Source organism: Artemia franciscana, unplaced genomic scaffold (genome assembly GCF_032884065.1).
Source record: "Artemia franciscana unplaced genomic scaffold, ASM3288406v1 Scaffold_923, whole genome shotgun sequence".
NCBI lineage: Eukaryota > Metazoa > Arthropoda > Branchiopoda > Anostraca > Artemiidae > Artemia > Artemia franciscana.
The window spans coordinates 97,668-112,513 of record NW_027069057.1 but is presented as its reverse complement, the minus strand read 5'-3'; the positions used below and the strand labels follow the sequence as shown (position 1 = coordinate 112,513).

The 14,846-nt window shown below is 35.3% G+C and overlaps 1 protein-coding gene across 1 annotated transcript in view; it reads right to left on the bottom strand.

Moving 5' to 3' along the window:
• The window catches only part of LOC136043748 (NBAS subunit of NRZ tethering complex-like), a gene marked incomplete at its 3' end in the record, with an annotated part of 153,175 nt that overhangs the window by 118,303 nt on the left and 20,026 nt on the right, over positions 1–14,846 (bottom strand). Inside the window, 3 exon segments of the mRNA XM_065728669.1 lie at positions 1,890–2,204; positions 5,958–6,079; positions 7,429–7,517. Of these exon segments, the coding sequence (XP_065584741.1) occupies positions 1,890–2,204; positions 5,958–6,079; positions 7,429–7,517 (526 nt within the window).

Sequence of the window (14,846 nt, the reverse complement as noted above, 5' to 3'; positions counted from 1 at the left end):
AATTTTTAAAATCCTCGCTTAATTTGTTTTGATAATTGATTTGTGTATAGTAATGTTGGCCTAAGATTTGCACTTCAAAAGCCCAAAGAACCTCAAATGCCCGTTTCAAAGAAAACTAAACACCACTTGGGGAATATGCACCTGTTTACTGTTTTATTTATTTATATCAAAATATTTTAATGTTCCACTATCAATCGTCAATTAAAAATCTTTGATATTTACTTCTTTAAATTCAGCTGAGATTTTTTGACCTGTGTGTTTAGATTTAGAATGTTCAAACTGCAATCTTAATAATTGGCAGTTAAATTATTTAGGACCCTTCTAAACTTAATCCGTTAATCCGTGATGGAAAGCGCGTCAAGTGGTATATCATGTCAGTCCGCACAATTTGGTGTCGGGAAGATAAGTTTAGAGTTACACAAGCCAAAGGACCCAGTCACAATTATGGCCATCCGATCATAAAGAATAACAAATACTAGAATGACTCAGTGTGTTTTAATTTACGACAGTGAAACTAAGACCTTAAAGAATTTAAATGATAAGTAATTAGCCATGAGCAAGGGTCTGTGAACCCTAATTAGGGCTGTTCAGTAGTGCAGATTGAATACATTTTCTTTAATATGACTTCAATTATATAAAAAACCACTGTTGTTTTTTTATCCGCTATTTAACATATTATAAACATATTTAACATATTTAACATATTTTGGAGCCGTTACGTCTGGGAATGCCCTTTTCATGTCAACCAAGGAGATACATATTTAGACCTTTTCACTGTTGTTTAAAAATTGCCAGTCCGAAATTCGATACAATACCATATTTGGTTTGGATGAGGATGCATAATGACACTTTGAGATGTCAAAGAGCGTTTGAAATGTCAGATTGCCCTCCAATATGTTTTGACCCATAAAAAGGGCAAAGGAAATCAGAATTCACGATTAAATGAGCCCTTCTCCAACGATGATTCCTGGAAAAACTACTGATTGCTCTTCATTAAATCAACGCTATTTCAATGACTAGGATCCACATTCTGGCCAACTAAAATTAAGCTTAAATTGAGATAAAAAGTTAGAATCCTGGTTATTTTGAATATTGCTTGCTCTGCCATGTATAGTTGCACTATCAGTAACACGAGTATTTTTTAGTTCCTATCAGCTCTATGATAGTCTTAAAGATTCCTCCGTGCCAATCTCCCATACTCATCTTTTTTTTTACGTACGATCATTGTAGACCTAATTGTCAAACTAAACTGAACCATCCTTCCTACTGGTTAGTTCTAAATGGTTCCAGGCATTTATCCCCTCGAAAAATACCCCCCCCCCCCATGGAAAATTGGGTTTCTTAAATTTGAGAATTTTATTTGGGTCGTGTTTTTTTTTTTCGTTGAAAAGTGCCAAGGATAGGAAAAAAGAGGAATTTACACACCATAAGTATGTTAAAAACTTAAGCGTTGCCAAAAATCTACGAATTAGGTTTTCTTATCTTCCAAGAGCAAAAACTACCACAAATCACCATTAATAAATAAATAAAACCCAAAACAAACAGAAATTACACTAGACAACCTAATCAAACTCAAAATAGCTATTTGCCGCTCCAATCACTTTCGATTATTAAAAAGGTACAAGCCCTATCAATTTCAATTGAATGAGTCCCTTTTAAAGTTTCACGGCAATCCTTCTATACAAAGTGCCCTGGTCTAAAACCAAAAGAATAAATTAATAATACATTGTGCCAACATCGTTCTTTACATAGGTGGCGCTGCCTATTGCTATTGCGCTGCCTATGATAGTCTTTTTTCAAGGTTTTTTTTTTGTCTATTAGAATCCATCATTTTCTAAATATATCACCGTTCTAAATATATCTATGTGGTTTTTAGAGCTACCACCCACCGGGATAGTATCTTCCGAATGAATAAGAACAGGTCTCCTGAAATCCTTCATGGGATAGAAAAAATCCTTGCAGATCACCGCTGAAACCAATGAACATCACTTCGGTAATCCAGTTACTGGAAGAAATTCGTAGCTCTGAAAACAGGCATGCTATCTTGGCTTCTTTAATTCGTTCTCTTGAAGAAAATATTTCATACAACCTGTTGCCAGCAATGTCAAATGCTTCCAATTTTCCAGTGCTATTACAATGCACAAGTAAGTTCCCATCTGGGCTCCAAGAAACAAACCGAAGACATGGATCTGAGTCAGGTTCCACTAAAAAAGAAAAAAATTACTGCATTATTATTCTTCTTGCCAAACTGATTTAAAAAAATCTATTCGAATCTGAACATTAGAGGGGTGTTAGTCATTCTCCTTAGAGACTAAAGACAGGGTTGTATTTCCCTGTAATTTAGACAACAGAAGTGTTAGAAATGTCTATTCATTTGCAATAGCCAAACATCGCCACATTTAAACCCAGCTTATGCTGTATGAAGAAAAAATAAACCGAAAATAAACCGAAGTGAGAGACAAACTTATTTTGAATTTGATAAGAAAATCTATGAAAAGGAAAAAATCTATGATATACGTGCTATGCTCAGTTAAGCATAGCATGAAGACGAGGGTGTTTAGGAATATTGCTTTGAAAAACCTCTTCAAAGGAAAATTTGGTAGTTTTGGCCTAGGAGGCTGCCCCCCCCCCACACACACACACACACGCACACACACCCTACCAAGTCTAAGAGAAAAGGGACGTGGGTCTGGTCACGAACGATGTACTGAGATATCTTTCGAAGGAAAGTAAGGATATAGTATTCAATAAAACTTCAAGACAAAAGATGATTTGGAGGTTGCTCACGGCACAGGTTTATCAGAGAGAAAGGTAGGTTCGATGACACAGATAAATAATCTTCAAACCCAATCAAAAACGTTTTAAAAGTTAGTAATTTTAAAACCAAAGGACATTTAAATGGAGATAAAACAGCAGATGAATAAGCAAAGTAGGCTATATACACTAATAATGTTAAGCTCAATCCATTTTTGTTCAGCTAAATTTGGTTTCCAACAAAAATTTTAAATGATTCTGATATAATTTGAATCGTACCTATTAAGATATATGTTCCCTTATAAACAAGCCGTTTTGCGGAAAGCAGGCAGCTGTAACAAATGGACAAAACACGTATATCGTTGGATTCATTTTTCCTCCGATATATCCATTCACCGAGCCATAATTTTGATATTTCTTTGACTTTGTCTTGGAGAAAAAATTAATTCGGTAGATGGATAGAGCTCAGCTATGAAATGATAGTCTTAACAAACTTGTTGTCTTTCGTTAATATATTTAAAGCTGCAGTGGAGCAGAAAAATGGCATATCAAAAATTGCAGAGGGAGTGTAAGCCTAAGTTTTGGAAACTATAGAACTGAGAAAAGCATGGGATACCCCCAGAATAACTGTCTATAAGACCAATCATGGGTCAAATAACAACTTAAATCCAAAAAACAGAACGGAGTACAAGGAAATAATAGAAGGGAATCATTAAACCAAGATGCTTTGGGCAATTCTTGTACATACCAAAACTTAGATCAGCCAAAAATATACCGAATATTCAACCGGTTGCAAAAGTAAAGAAGCAACGGATTCTTATCATAAAAGGAAAGTGTAGTTTCCAGGAATAGAAAGGATTACTGAATTTTTCAGAGATGGCAACAAAATAGGATCTGAATGAGACTTGTCATCGACGAAAAACGGCAAAGGAGCATGAACAAAGCAGTTAATCTTAGTTTACTAACAGCTCTAATATATGATGAACACCAAGAAGCAGAAAAGGGGGCCTGCTGATCCAAAGTTTCCCTCTGAGAAATTTACTCTCGAGACCGGGTGCCTTAGTTAACACAAAACTCAAAACATGAAACTTTTCTACTTTAACAAGATTGTTTAGCATTTTAATTCCTGGATAAAACCATGAATTCACCATTTTCAATTGTGCATTTGGCCGTCTGAAATAATTCCAATAAATTTTAAGTAGGCTCGTAATGACAGTAACTATCAAATAATAATTTAATTAATTTGAAGTCAAATAAGGCTACAACTTCGCAATTTTTCTAAAAGAGGGTACACTGAACTGGTCTACAGGAGGCTTCCATTAACCTCTCATATATATATATACATATATATATATATATATATATATATATATATATATATATATATATATATATATATATATATATATATATAATAAATATATACAACATTTCACCAAGGAAAACCCCCTCTTCATGTTTATGACCTCTCTCGGTGAATCATTTGATCGTCTATAACCTACCCAAACTTGGTGCTACTATGCGCACGGCCATCCAAAAACAAAACGTATAAAATCAGCAACGTTGAGTTTTGGCTAGCAGCTTTTAAAAACATTTAATCCGAGACTTGTGTTCATAAGTGTGACACATTAGTCACACTTGTGGACAATATCCAAATTACAGATGACTACAGCGCCTATTATACATCCTGTTTTTACTTCGTTTGAGAGAAATGTATATTTGGTAACCCAAAAAACAATATCAGCACTAACAGCCACCCATTTTGAGTTGAACGCTGTTCCATTTTCAAGCATATAATCTTTGATTGACAAAAAGAGTAAGACTTGAAGTATAATTTTCAGTAAGTTATAAAGATGGATACTCAGGGCAGTCATTTTCCCATCTTTGATTACTCTGGCAAAAGATTCAGAAAACAAGATTAGTATACAGTAGTTGGGAACAAGTTAGAGTTGATGCACGCTTTCCGAAGCTTTTCAATTTTTTCAAAAGTGCTGTAAATTGGTCACGGTAGCATTGGGTATTTTACTATATTTTTTTCCGTAAACTTTTTATCATATTTTACGGACCCCTATGAAATTTGTACTTCACTTATTTCATAATTTTACGTAATTTACCGGTATTTTACTGGTATCTTACATATTTTACCGACATTTTATATATTTTACTGACACCATGTAGTTATCATCCCGCAAAACTAACCAAAGATTGGGAGAAACAAGTTTGGACAATGTTATTGTAATTTTTACTGGATACACAGCAGGGCGAAAAAAAAAAGTAATATAATGGTTAATTCTACTCATTAATTTCTTTGAGAAGTTGTTTTAATTGAGTGGTAAATTTGTATTTGACTAGCCCTTCTCTTAAATCCTATCTCCTGATTCATACTTGCTCATTCTCTTTTAACGAACAGTTTACGCATTCTTCCCTCTAAAAAAAAAAAAAAAAAAAAAAAAAAAAAAAAAAAAAAAAAAATGATCAGGGAATATAATTTGATCATGGATTGTCCAGAAATTCAGACAAGTTTGAAGTGTTGATTGGGCCCAAATTAATCCCTGCATTCGGCCCTAAGCAATTGTTTTTTGAAAAAACAAAATGAGTGTTAATCAAATTCATGTGCCCTAAACTAAACAGTATTTTAATAGAACTTGAAATCATTTACGTTATGAAAATTTCTACCTATTGGTTTTCAAAATAGAGGGGTATTACCTTTTTAAGCCAAGGAAAATCAAAATCTTTAAAAATTTTCATCAAAACCTAAAAAAAAAGACAGAAAAAAAAGCTCAGCTGGTCTTCTAGTTACAGGACAACTCTAATGCAGAAATGGTATCCTATATTTCCAAGGGAGTACCTTATTTAACCTTCGTTAACAAATTTTATTGGCCGGGTTGTTATTTTACGGTAACCTTACAAAAGTCGGTGTGGCTGAGACACACAGCTTGAAAAAAAAAGACATTGCTTAGGTGTGAAAATTGAAGATTGGGTAATTTTTCTCTTTTTTTAGTTCAGGGGTCGGTATTTTCTCCGAAACTGTCACACTCAAAAAGTAAAAAATCAGATTAAATAGGTCCTGTACACAATAATTGAAACAGACATTAACAACTTTCAATTTTGGGCAGCAAAAACTTGTTGGCGTGTACAACTCACCTTTATACACATAGGTCTAAATTCAAACAGACAAAAAATGATGAAACAAAAATACTTACAAGGAAATGTCGAAAAGACATTTTCAGCACTACGTATTTCAACAGCGTCATCCTTTTGTATTGCAATTAGGCTACCATCAAGTCCAACTGCAAGTTTCCATGGCATCTCATAGTTTCTAAAACTATAAAAATAAGAATATATATAAACACCATATACAGAAATATAGATAATACCCTTTTTACCCCCCCCCCCCAAAAATACATGAAGTAAAAATTCCTCACAAAATATAAGATTACAAGAAATACAAAATAGACATTCTTATTCTTTTCGGCAATGGTGTTCCCTTCCGTGTCCACTTTTTTTTACCGATGTTTACTCTTTGGTACGTGACAGTGGATACAAATTTAGTCCATAATAATAATAAAAATAAAAAAACGCCAGAAGTGAGGAAGGTGGTACTCCTAGAGAGCATATTAGTCCTCCATCACAATGAACAATTGCGTTTTAATCGCTCCTTCCTCCAAATTAAAATCGTGGACAGAACCTTATCCAGTAATTCTTGGCAAGGGTAGCACTTACCCTTTCAAATGGGCCTGAAGCCATAATTTGGAGGCACATACTCTGCTCAAAGTCAAGACAGGGTCAATCCCGGGTTACTGACTAGATCGGTCACACCTGTGCTTCATGCCATATATATACCGTTTGCGTTACGCAGTTAAGTTACGAATGATCTTGAAAAAGTTGAGGTAATAATCTACAAAATAAGACGTTTTTTCATTCTGTTAGAAAACGGAAAAATTGCAATTAGTAAAACACAAAACATTACCACTAACTTAAAACACACGAAAAAAAATCTCAAAACCGAATTGAGTTACAAGTTAAAATACGGCTCTAACATGTCCCTAATTCCTTTGGGTTGTAACAAAATAGCAGCTATATCCTATTATGGTTGGTGCTGGTTTAAAGGAAGTAGCAGTCTCAGTTCTATATGAGGTAATTTCCGCCCATTTCACATCTTAGGTGCACATAGTGTTGTTTTGAGTAGGAAGCCACCCTTTAATGTATAGCCACTTCTTATTCACAAATAAAAAATTTTTGTTTTTAATTTAACTTATTATTAAATTTGAAAACATAGGAAGCAGTCTGATGAAAAACTTATTTTTGTCCGAACTTAATTCTTTCTACTTAATAGTTCCCATTCATTTTGTAAGAGCTTCCACTTCAAATTTCCAAGCTTCCTGTATGTCCTCTCCAAGGATGCACGGACGTTTCAGGTCCCTACAATTACCGTACCCCCTCCCCCTCCTGGGACCAATCAACACAAAAAAACGTCTTATACACAGTTTCCGAGATATTGACTTGCAATAGTGTATAGTCGATTAGAAAGAATAAGCGTTACAAACGTTACGAAGAATTCTTTAACATCAGGACTTTTTTGTTGTTTCTTCTGCGTTTCCAAAAAAAAAATTAGGCCACACGAAGAAAACGAAGAATGGACCAACATAAATTATAAAAATAAACAGCTTTTACCTTTTACTCAAATTTTGAGAAGCTGCTGATCCTGCCTTCGAAAAAGAAGATAAAATTGCATTGTAATTACCATACGATTGGTCACCAGTCTGGAAAAATCAAGTAATTACTCACTTATTTATGTTACATCGTAGTGATGAGAATACTGATTAAAACCGGGATTCGCAAAAGACTTCTGTTTTCTAAAGTCAAACTTTGAGTAATTTCTTTTTATCATCAAGACCATTCTGCTACCAAGTTTTTAATTTCAAACAAAAACAATTTGTACTTTTGCGAAGACTGATAAAAGATCAGCTAATTTTCAAACAGTTTCACTAGTTATTAGTAAGTCTTTAATTAATTACAAAATATGCATATGTTATTTGTGGCTGAAGAATAACAATCTTATGTAAGTGCGGAATTCTCTATCCCCCCAACAGTGTCAATTCATGAAAATTTGGCGGGAAGTAGGAAAATGTATTTTTCAATATTAGGGGGGAGGGGAAATGTTATTGTCCAAATATGTCAATGCAAATACTAAAAGAAAGGCATTTTTCAATGAAAATACCCCCGAAAAAGGTATTTTCAAAATCTGTTGGGTTGGCTATGTCATTTTAAGTGCAATGCCATACTGGTGTTTCAAACAGTTTGTGGTAAAGAACTGTAAGTAAGGAGCGACGCAGCTAAATAGTAACCGATGAGTTTTGATAACAATTGACACGCAAAAAGAATCGAATTTTTAAGCTGATTCGAAATATATAAAGTTCATTAAGTTTATATTACCCATCAAAAGTTGCGAGCCTCAGAAAATTCGTACAATTGTTGAAAAAAGTGGGAAACACCACCAAAACGTCAAGTTATCTCAATGAAAAGGGTATTAGAAAACCCTAACGAAGAGGTTTCAAGCCGATGATCCTATAAGAAGTTCAGCTGCCCTTTGTAAGCGACCAAAAAGATTGGAGGGCAGCTAGCCCCCCTCTCATGTTTTCTTTCCCCAAAGTCGTCTGATCAAAATATTGAGACAGCCATTTTGTTCAGGATAGTTAAAAGGTTTAATAACTATGACATTTGGAATACCATGACCCCCCCCCCCACAACACTTAGGGAAAGAGGTGCAAGTTATGAAATTTACCCATTATTTATGTATAGTGTCTGTTATTGGGAAGTACACAGACATTTTTCACGGGGGGGGGGGTTCTGCTCGAGGGGATTTTCCATGGTAAGAATTTTCCGTGTGGAAGGATGTTTCCGAGGGTGAGCCTTTCATGGGATATTTTACAATAGGAGAATTTGCCGGAATTCCAACAAGAAATTCTTTTTATCTGCCTTACTTTGTCTTTGCTGACTAAATTTAACATGTGGAGATGTCCTGGGGGCAATTTTCAGCACGGTTGGAATTGTCTGGAGGATTCATCTTTTGGAGGAGGGATTGCTTGGGAGAAATTCTCCTTGGAGGAATTTTCTGTGGGAACAACTTTCCATTGGGGATGGGGTGGGATGGGATTTCAGACAAGATTTGATGAATAATAAGAAACCAAGTATTTTAAAATAAAAGTATGCTGAGTAGAATTATTCAGGTGGAATCATCCACGAGAAATTTTCCTGGAGGATTTTCAGCAATGATGGAATGATCCAGAGGCCATTTTCTAGGTGGGTGGCTGGGGATATTTTACCTGGAAGGAGCTTTACTTTGAAGAATTTTCTGTGAGCAGAGGAAACTTTCAAACAAACACAACTTAGAAAAAATACAGAAATATTCTCAAGATAGTGGAATTCAATTCAGTGAATATTTCAGCCCTACTTCCAAAGGTCGTCTTCAGCACAACATCAAAAATAAAACATATATATATATATATATATATATATATACTAGTTGGTGCGGGCGCTTCGCGCCCCCCAACCCCCAAGCCCCCCCCGCGCGCGTAAGTCGTTACGCGCCATATTAGTTACGCGCCATTGTAGTTGTGTCCCTATGTCCCACCTGTGAATATAGATATATATATATATATATATATATATATATATATATATATATATATATATATATATATATATATATATATATATATATATGTTTTTAACTACGTAAGACTTGCGAATATACGACATTCTTTGCTGTCCCATTGTCTGTGCATATAAATAGATTGTCAGGTTTACCGACTCTTGAACATGCAACATATAATGGTCCATGGGAAAACAATCCATATTCAGATCTATACCTCATGATTCTAATGATTGCCCTTGAGCTTTGTTGATGGTGATTGCTAATCGACCATTCCCTTTGTTGCCGTCATCATTTATATATCCCCCTGTGCCCCCCGGCGTCCCCGTTGTAGTTGTGTCCCTGTGTCCCGGTCGTCATTTATATTCCCTGTGTCCCGGTCGTCATTTGTGTCCCGGTGTCCCAGTCTGTGATTTCTCTTTGAGTGTCCCGGGCGTCATTTATATTCCTTGTGTCCCGGTGTCCCGGTCGTCATTTGTGTCCCGGTGTCCCGGTCTGTATATACATTCGTTTTTGAATTGGTCTTTTTTTTAGTTTTTAGTTTTTTACCTTTTTTTAGTTTTTTTAGTTATACCTCATGATTCTAATGATTGCCCTTGAGCTTTGTTGATGGTGATTGCTAATCGAACATTCCCTGTGTCCCCGTCGTCATTTATATATCCCCCTGTGCCCCCCGGCGTCCCCGTTGTAGTTGTGTCCCTGTGTCCCGGTCGTCATTTATATTCCCTGTGTCCCGGTCGTCATTTGTATCCCGGTGTCCCGGTCTGTATATACATTCGTTTTTGAAATGGTATATGATGAAATAAATTTTGTATTTTTCCACTTTTTTTTCTTTTTAGTTTTTTTTGGTTTTTACTTTTTTTTTAGTTTTTTTAGTTTTTCTTTTTAGTTTTTTTTATTTTATTTTTTTTTAGTTTTGTTTTTCTCCTTTATTTTTCATTTTTTTTTTCCTTTTTTTATTTTTTTTTTTTTTAGTTTTTTTAGTTTTTTAGCTTTTTTTATTAGTTTTTAGTTTTTTTTCTTTTTAGTCTTTTTATAGTTTTTACCTTTTTTTAGTTTTTTTAGTTTTTTTTTACTTATGTCCTGGTCGTCATTTATACTCCCTGTGTCCCGGTCGTCATTTGTGTCCCGGTGCTTTGTTGATGGTGATTGCTAATCGAACATTCCTTGCGTCCCGGTCGCTTTCTCATTGAGTGTCCCGGTCGTCATTTATATTCCCTATGTGCCGGTGTCCCGGTCGTCATTTGTGTCCCGGTCTGTAATTTCGTCAGTCGAAAACATGACGTCAGTCAACACACAAACATGACGTCACCCGACAGACAGACCCAAAAATCCACAGACAACTTATCTATATATATAAAAATAAGTTGTCTGTCTGTGTGTCTGTCTGTGGATCAGGTGACAGGTGTGGAACGTCATGTTTCTGTGTCGGCTGACGTCATGAAGTTAGTTGTCGTCATTTTTGCTATGACGGTGACGTCATTAAAGATATTTAAGACATATATGTTCACGTAGAAATCTATTAATGTTTAAGTTTAAAATGACTGATGAACTTACAATGGCAAAAGCCGATGAAGATGCTCAAAGAGTCTATGCCAAAAAACTTGCTGCTGATAGAGAAAGTCAGAAAAGAAAGCGTGCCGAGGAATCAAAAGAACAGCAAGGAAACAGGCTTGAGGCTGATAGAGAAAGAAAGAACAGAAAGCGTGCCAAGGAATCAAAAGAACAGCAAGGAAACAGGCTTGAGGCTGATAGAGAAAGAAAGAACAGAAAGCGTGCCGAGGAATCAAAAGAACAGCAAGGAAACAGGCTTGAGGCTGATAGAGAAAAAAAGAACAGAAAGCGTGCCGAGGAACTACCAGAGCAACGCGGAAGCAGACTTGCTGCTAAAAGAGAAAGTGAAAAAAGAAGGCGTGCCGAGGAATTACAAGAACAGCAAGAAATCAGGCTTGCTGCTGATAGAGAAAGTAAGAAAAGAAAGCGTGCCGAGGAATCACAAGAACAGCAAGAAATCAGGCTTGCTGCTGATAGAGAAAGTAAGAAAAGAAAGCGTGCCGAGGAATCAGAGCAACCTGAAAGTTATCGCCTGGCATTCAGGTACAACCCAGTCGATGATTATAGCTTGAGTAGATGTGTTCAAATCGGGACAATGTCTAAAATTTGTTCCTATTGCTAGGCCTTGAAATTCAATGGTGAAACAATGGGAATGTGTTGCGCCTCAGGAAAAGTTAAACTTCCTGTATTGGCTGCACCACCAGAGCCATTGAAGACGAATGAATGCTTGCCTGAAAAATTCTAATTTATGGGCACACGTAAAAATATTAAGATTAACTACAAATATGCGTGTCCGATTGCAAAACGATGACTCTGGTCAAACATTTTCAGATCAATTGCTGACAATTGGAAACGGAAAGCTCCCAGTAGACTCAATTTCAGGACGTATACAACTACCTGCTGATTTCTGTAATTTAGTGACGTCCAAAAATGAATTGATTGAAAAAGTATTTCCGAATATTCTAAAAAATTATAAAAATAATAAATGGCTAAGTGAAAGAGCGATTCTCGCACCCAAAAATATAGACGTCCACGAAATCAACAATATTGTTTTGACCAAGATTCGAGACCAGGCAGTCCTTTACAAGTCAGTCGACACAGTTTTGGAACCAAATGAAGCGGTTAATTATCCATCTGAATTTTTAAATTCCATAGATCTTTCAGGGTTTCCACCACACGTGCTACAACTAAAAATAGGCGTACCAATAATACTTTTAAGAAATATAAACCCACCAAAGCTTTGCAATGGCACTCGACTTGCCGTAAAAAAAAAACAATGGAAAACCTAATAGAGGCCACAATCTTGACAGGGCCTTTTGAGGGTGAGGCTGTTCTTATTCCTCGCATTCCCATGATTCCAACGGATCTGCCTTTTCAATTTAAAAGATTGCAATTCCCAATTCGATTAGCATTTGCAATCACCATTAACAAAGCTCAAGGTCAATCAATAGAAAAATGTGGTATAGATCTTAATACTGATTGTTTTTCCCATGGACAATTGTACGTTGCATGTTCGAGGGTCGGTAAACCTGACAATCTATTTATATGCAGCGACAATTGGACAGCGAAGAATGTTGTATATTCGCAAGTTTTACGCAGTTAATTTGTATTGTATCTATCTATCTATCTATCTATATAAAAACGAGTTGTGTGTATGCATGTTTGTTTGTTTGTAAAAAGAGCGTTTGCATATGATGTCATTATTAGTACATACGGCTTTGTATATGCAGAGACAATGGGAAAGCCAAGAATGTTGTATATTCGCAATTTTTACGTAGTTTAACTCCTACAGACGAAATGAATGCTTGCCTAAAAAATTCTAATTTATGGGCACACGTAAAAATATTAAAATTAACTACAAATATGCGTGTCCGATTGCAAAACGATGACTCTGGTCAAACATTAGACTCAATTTCAGGACGTATACAACTACCTGCTGATTTCTGTAATTTAGTGACGTCCAAAAATGAATTGATTGAAAAAGTATTTCCGAATATTCTAAAAAATTATAAAAATGATAAATGGCTAAGTGAAAGAGCGATTCTCGCACCCAAAAATATAGACGTCCACGAAATCAACAATATTGTTTTGACCAAGATTCGAGACCAGGCAGTCCTTTACAAGTCAGTCGACACAGTTTTGGAACCAAATGAAGCGGTTAATTATCCATCTGAATTTTTAAATTCCATAGATCCTTCAGGGTTTCCACCACACGTGCTACAACTAAAACAAGGCGTACCAATAATACTTTTAAGAAAATAGAGGCCACAATCTTGACAGGGCCTTATGAGGGTGAGGCTGTTCTTATTCCTCGCATTCCCATGATTCCAACGGATCTGCTTTTTCAATTTAAAAGATTGCAATTCCCAATTCGATTAGTATTTGCAATCACCATTAACAAAGCTCAAGGTCAATCATTAGAAAAATGTGGTATAGATCTTACTACTGATTGTTTTTCCCATGGACAATTGTACGTTGCATGTACGAGGGTCGGTAAACCTGACAATGTATTTATATGCAGCGACAATTGGACAGCGAAGAATGTTGTATATTCGCAAGTTTTACGCAGTTAATTTGTATTGTATCTATCTATCTATCTATCTATATAAAAACGAGTTGTGTGGATGCATGTTTGTTTGTTTGTAAAAAGAGCGTTTGCATATGACGTCATTATTAGTACATACGGCTTTGTATATGCACAGACAATGGGAAAGCCAAGAATGTTGTTTATTCGCAATTTTTATGTAGTTTGAAACACATATATAAATCTATCTATATTCACAGGTGGGACACAGGGACACAACTACAATGGCGCATAACTAATATGGCGCGTAACGACTTACGCGCGCGGGGGGCTTGGGGGGGCGCGAAGCGCCCCACCAACTAGGTGTTGGGGTGGCGCGAAGCGCCACCCCAACAGCTAGTTTATATATATATATATCTATATATATATATATATATATATATATATATATATATATATATATATATATATATATATATATATATATATATATATGTCCCTATTATTTCTAAGTTGCGTTTGTTTGATATGGAAAGGTAGTGTGGTCTTCGTTTCTTTTTAGAGGAAATTTTCTGTGGAGGGAGCCTTGATTTCCCGGTAATACTTGGAAAACGACCAGAAAGTAAATTAAAAAAACACATTTTTTCAACTGAAAGTAAGGAACAAAATTAAAACTTAAAACGAACAAAAATTATTCGTATATTAGAATACCCTCCTATATACCTCGCTCTTTACGCTAAAGTTCGACTTTTTGTCCTAATTCTTTAAGAACAACTCCTGAAACAGAAGGGCCATTTAGTTAGAATAAGAAGCTTCTTTAAAAATACCAAAGATCTTTAACATGAAGAGCAATGGATTGAGAAGGACGAAATCCCCCTAATATATAGAATAAAATGAATAATTCTGTTCGTTTTAAGTTTCAATGCTGCTTCTTACTTTCAGCTGAAAAAACTGTTTTTCATATAATTCTATTAGGATTTACGATGCATCTATCATTTGAGCCTAAAAGTAGTTTGCATAAGCTAACACCTATTACAACGTTTGTGAAATTCAGTTTTTTGGGCTATAAGAAACTAATATTTGACAAGAGATTATTCTACAATAAACCTCACATTTATTATAAAATGTAAATACGAGTTAGATGCTTTCCACGTGTATAATATTCATCATATTTCTATAGTGACTTGGAACAATTAAACAAGAAAATTTAAATAGGAAAGACAGAAACAATTGAAACACTTACAGAATACCAAATGAAAGCTGGTTGCAAGTAAAACTTATAAATCCTACAAATGCTACTACAATAAACATATTGCAGTATTATGTTGAGTCAAGGTGATATAGTGGAAAATAGACACC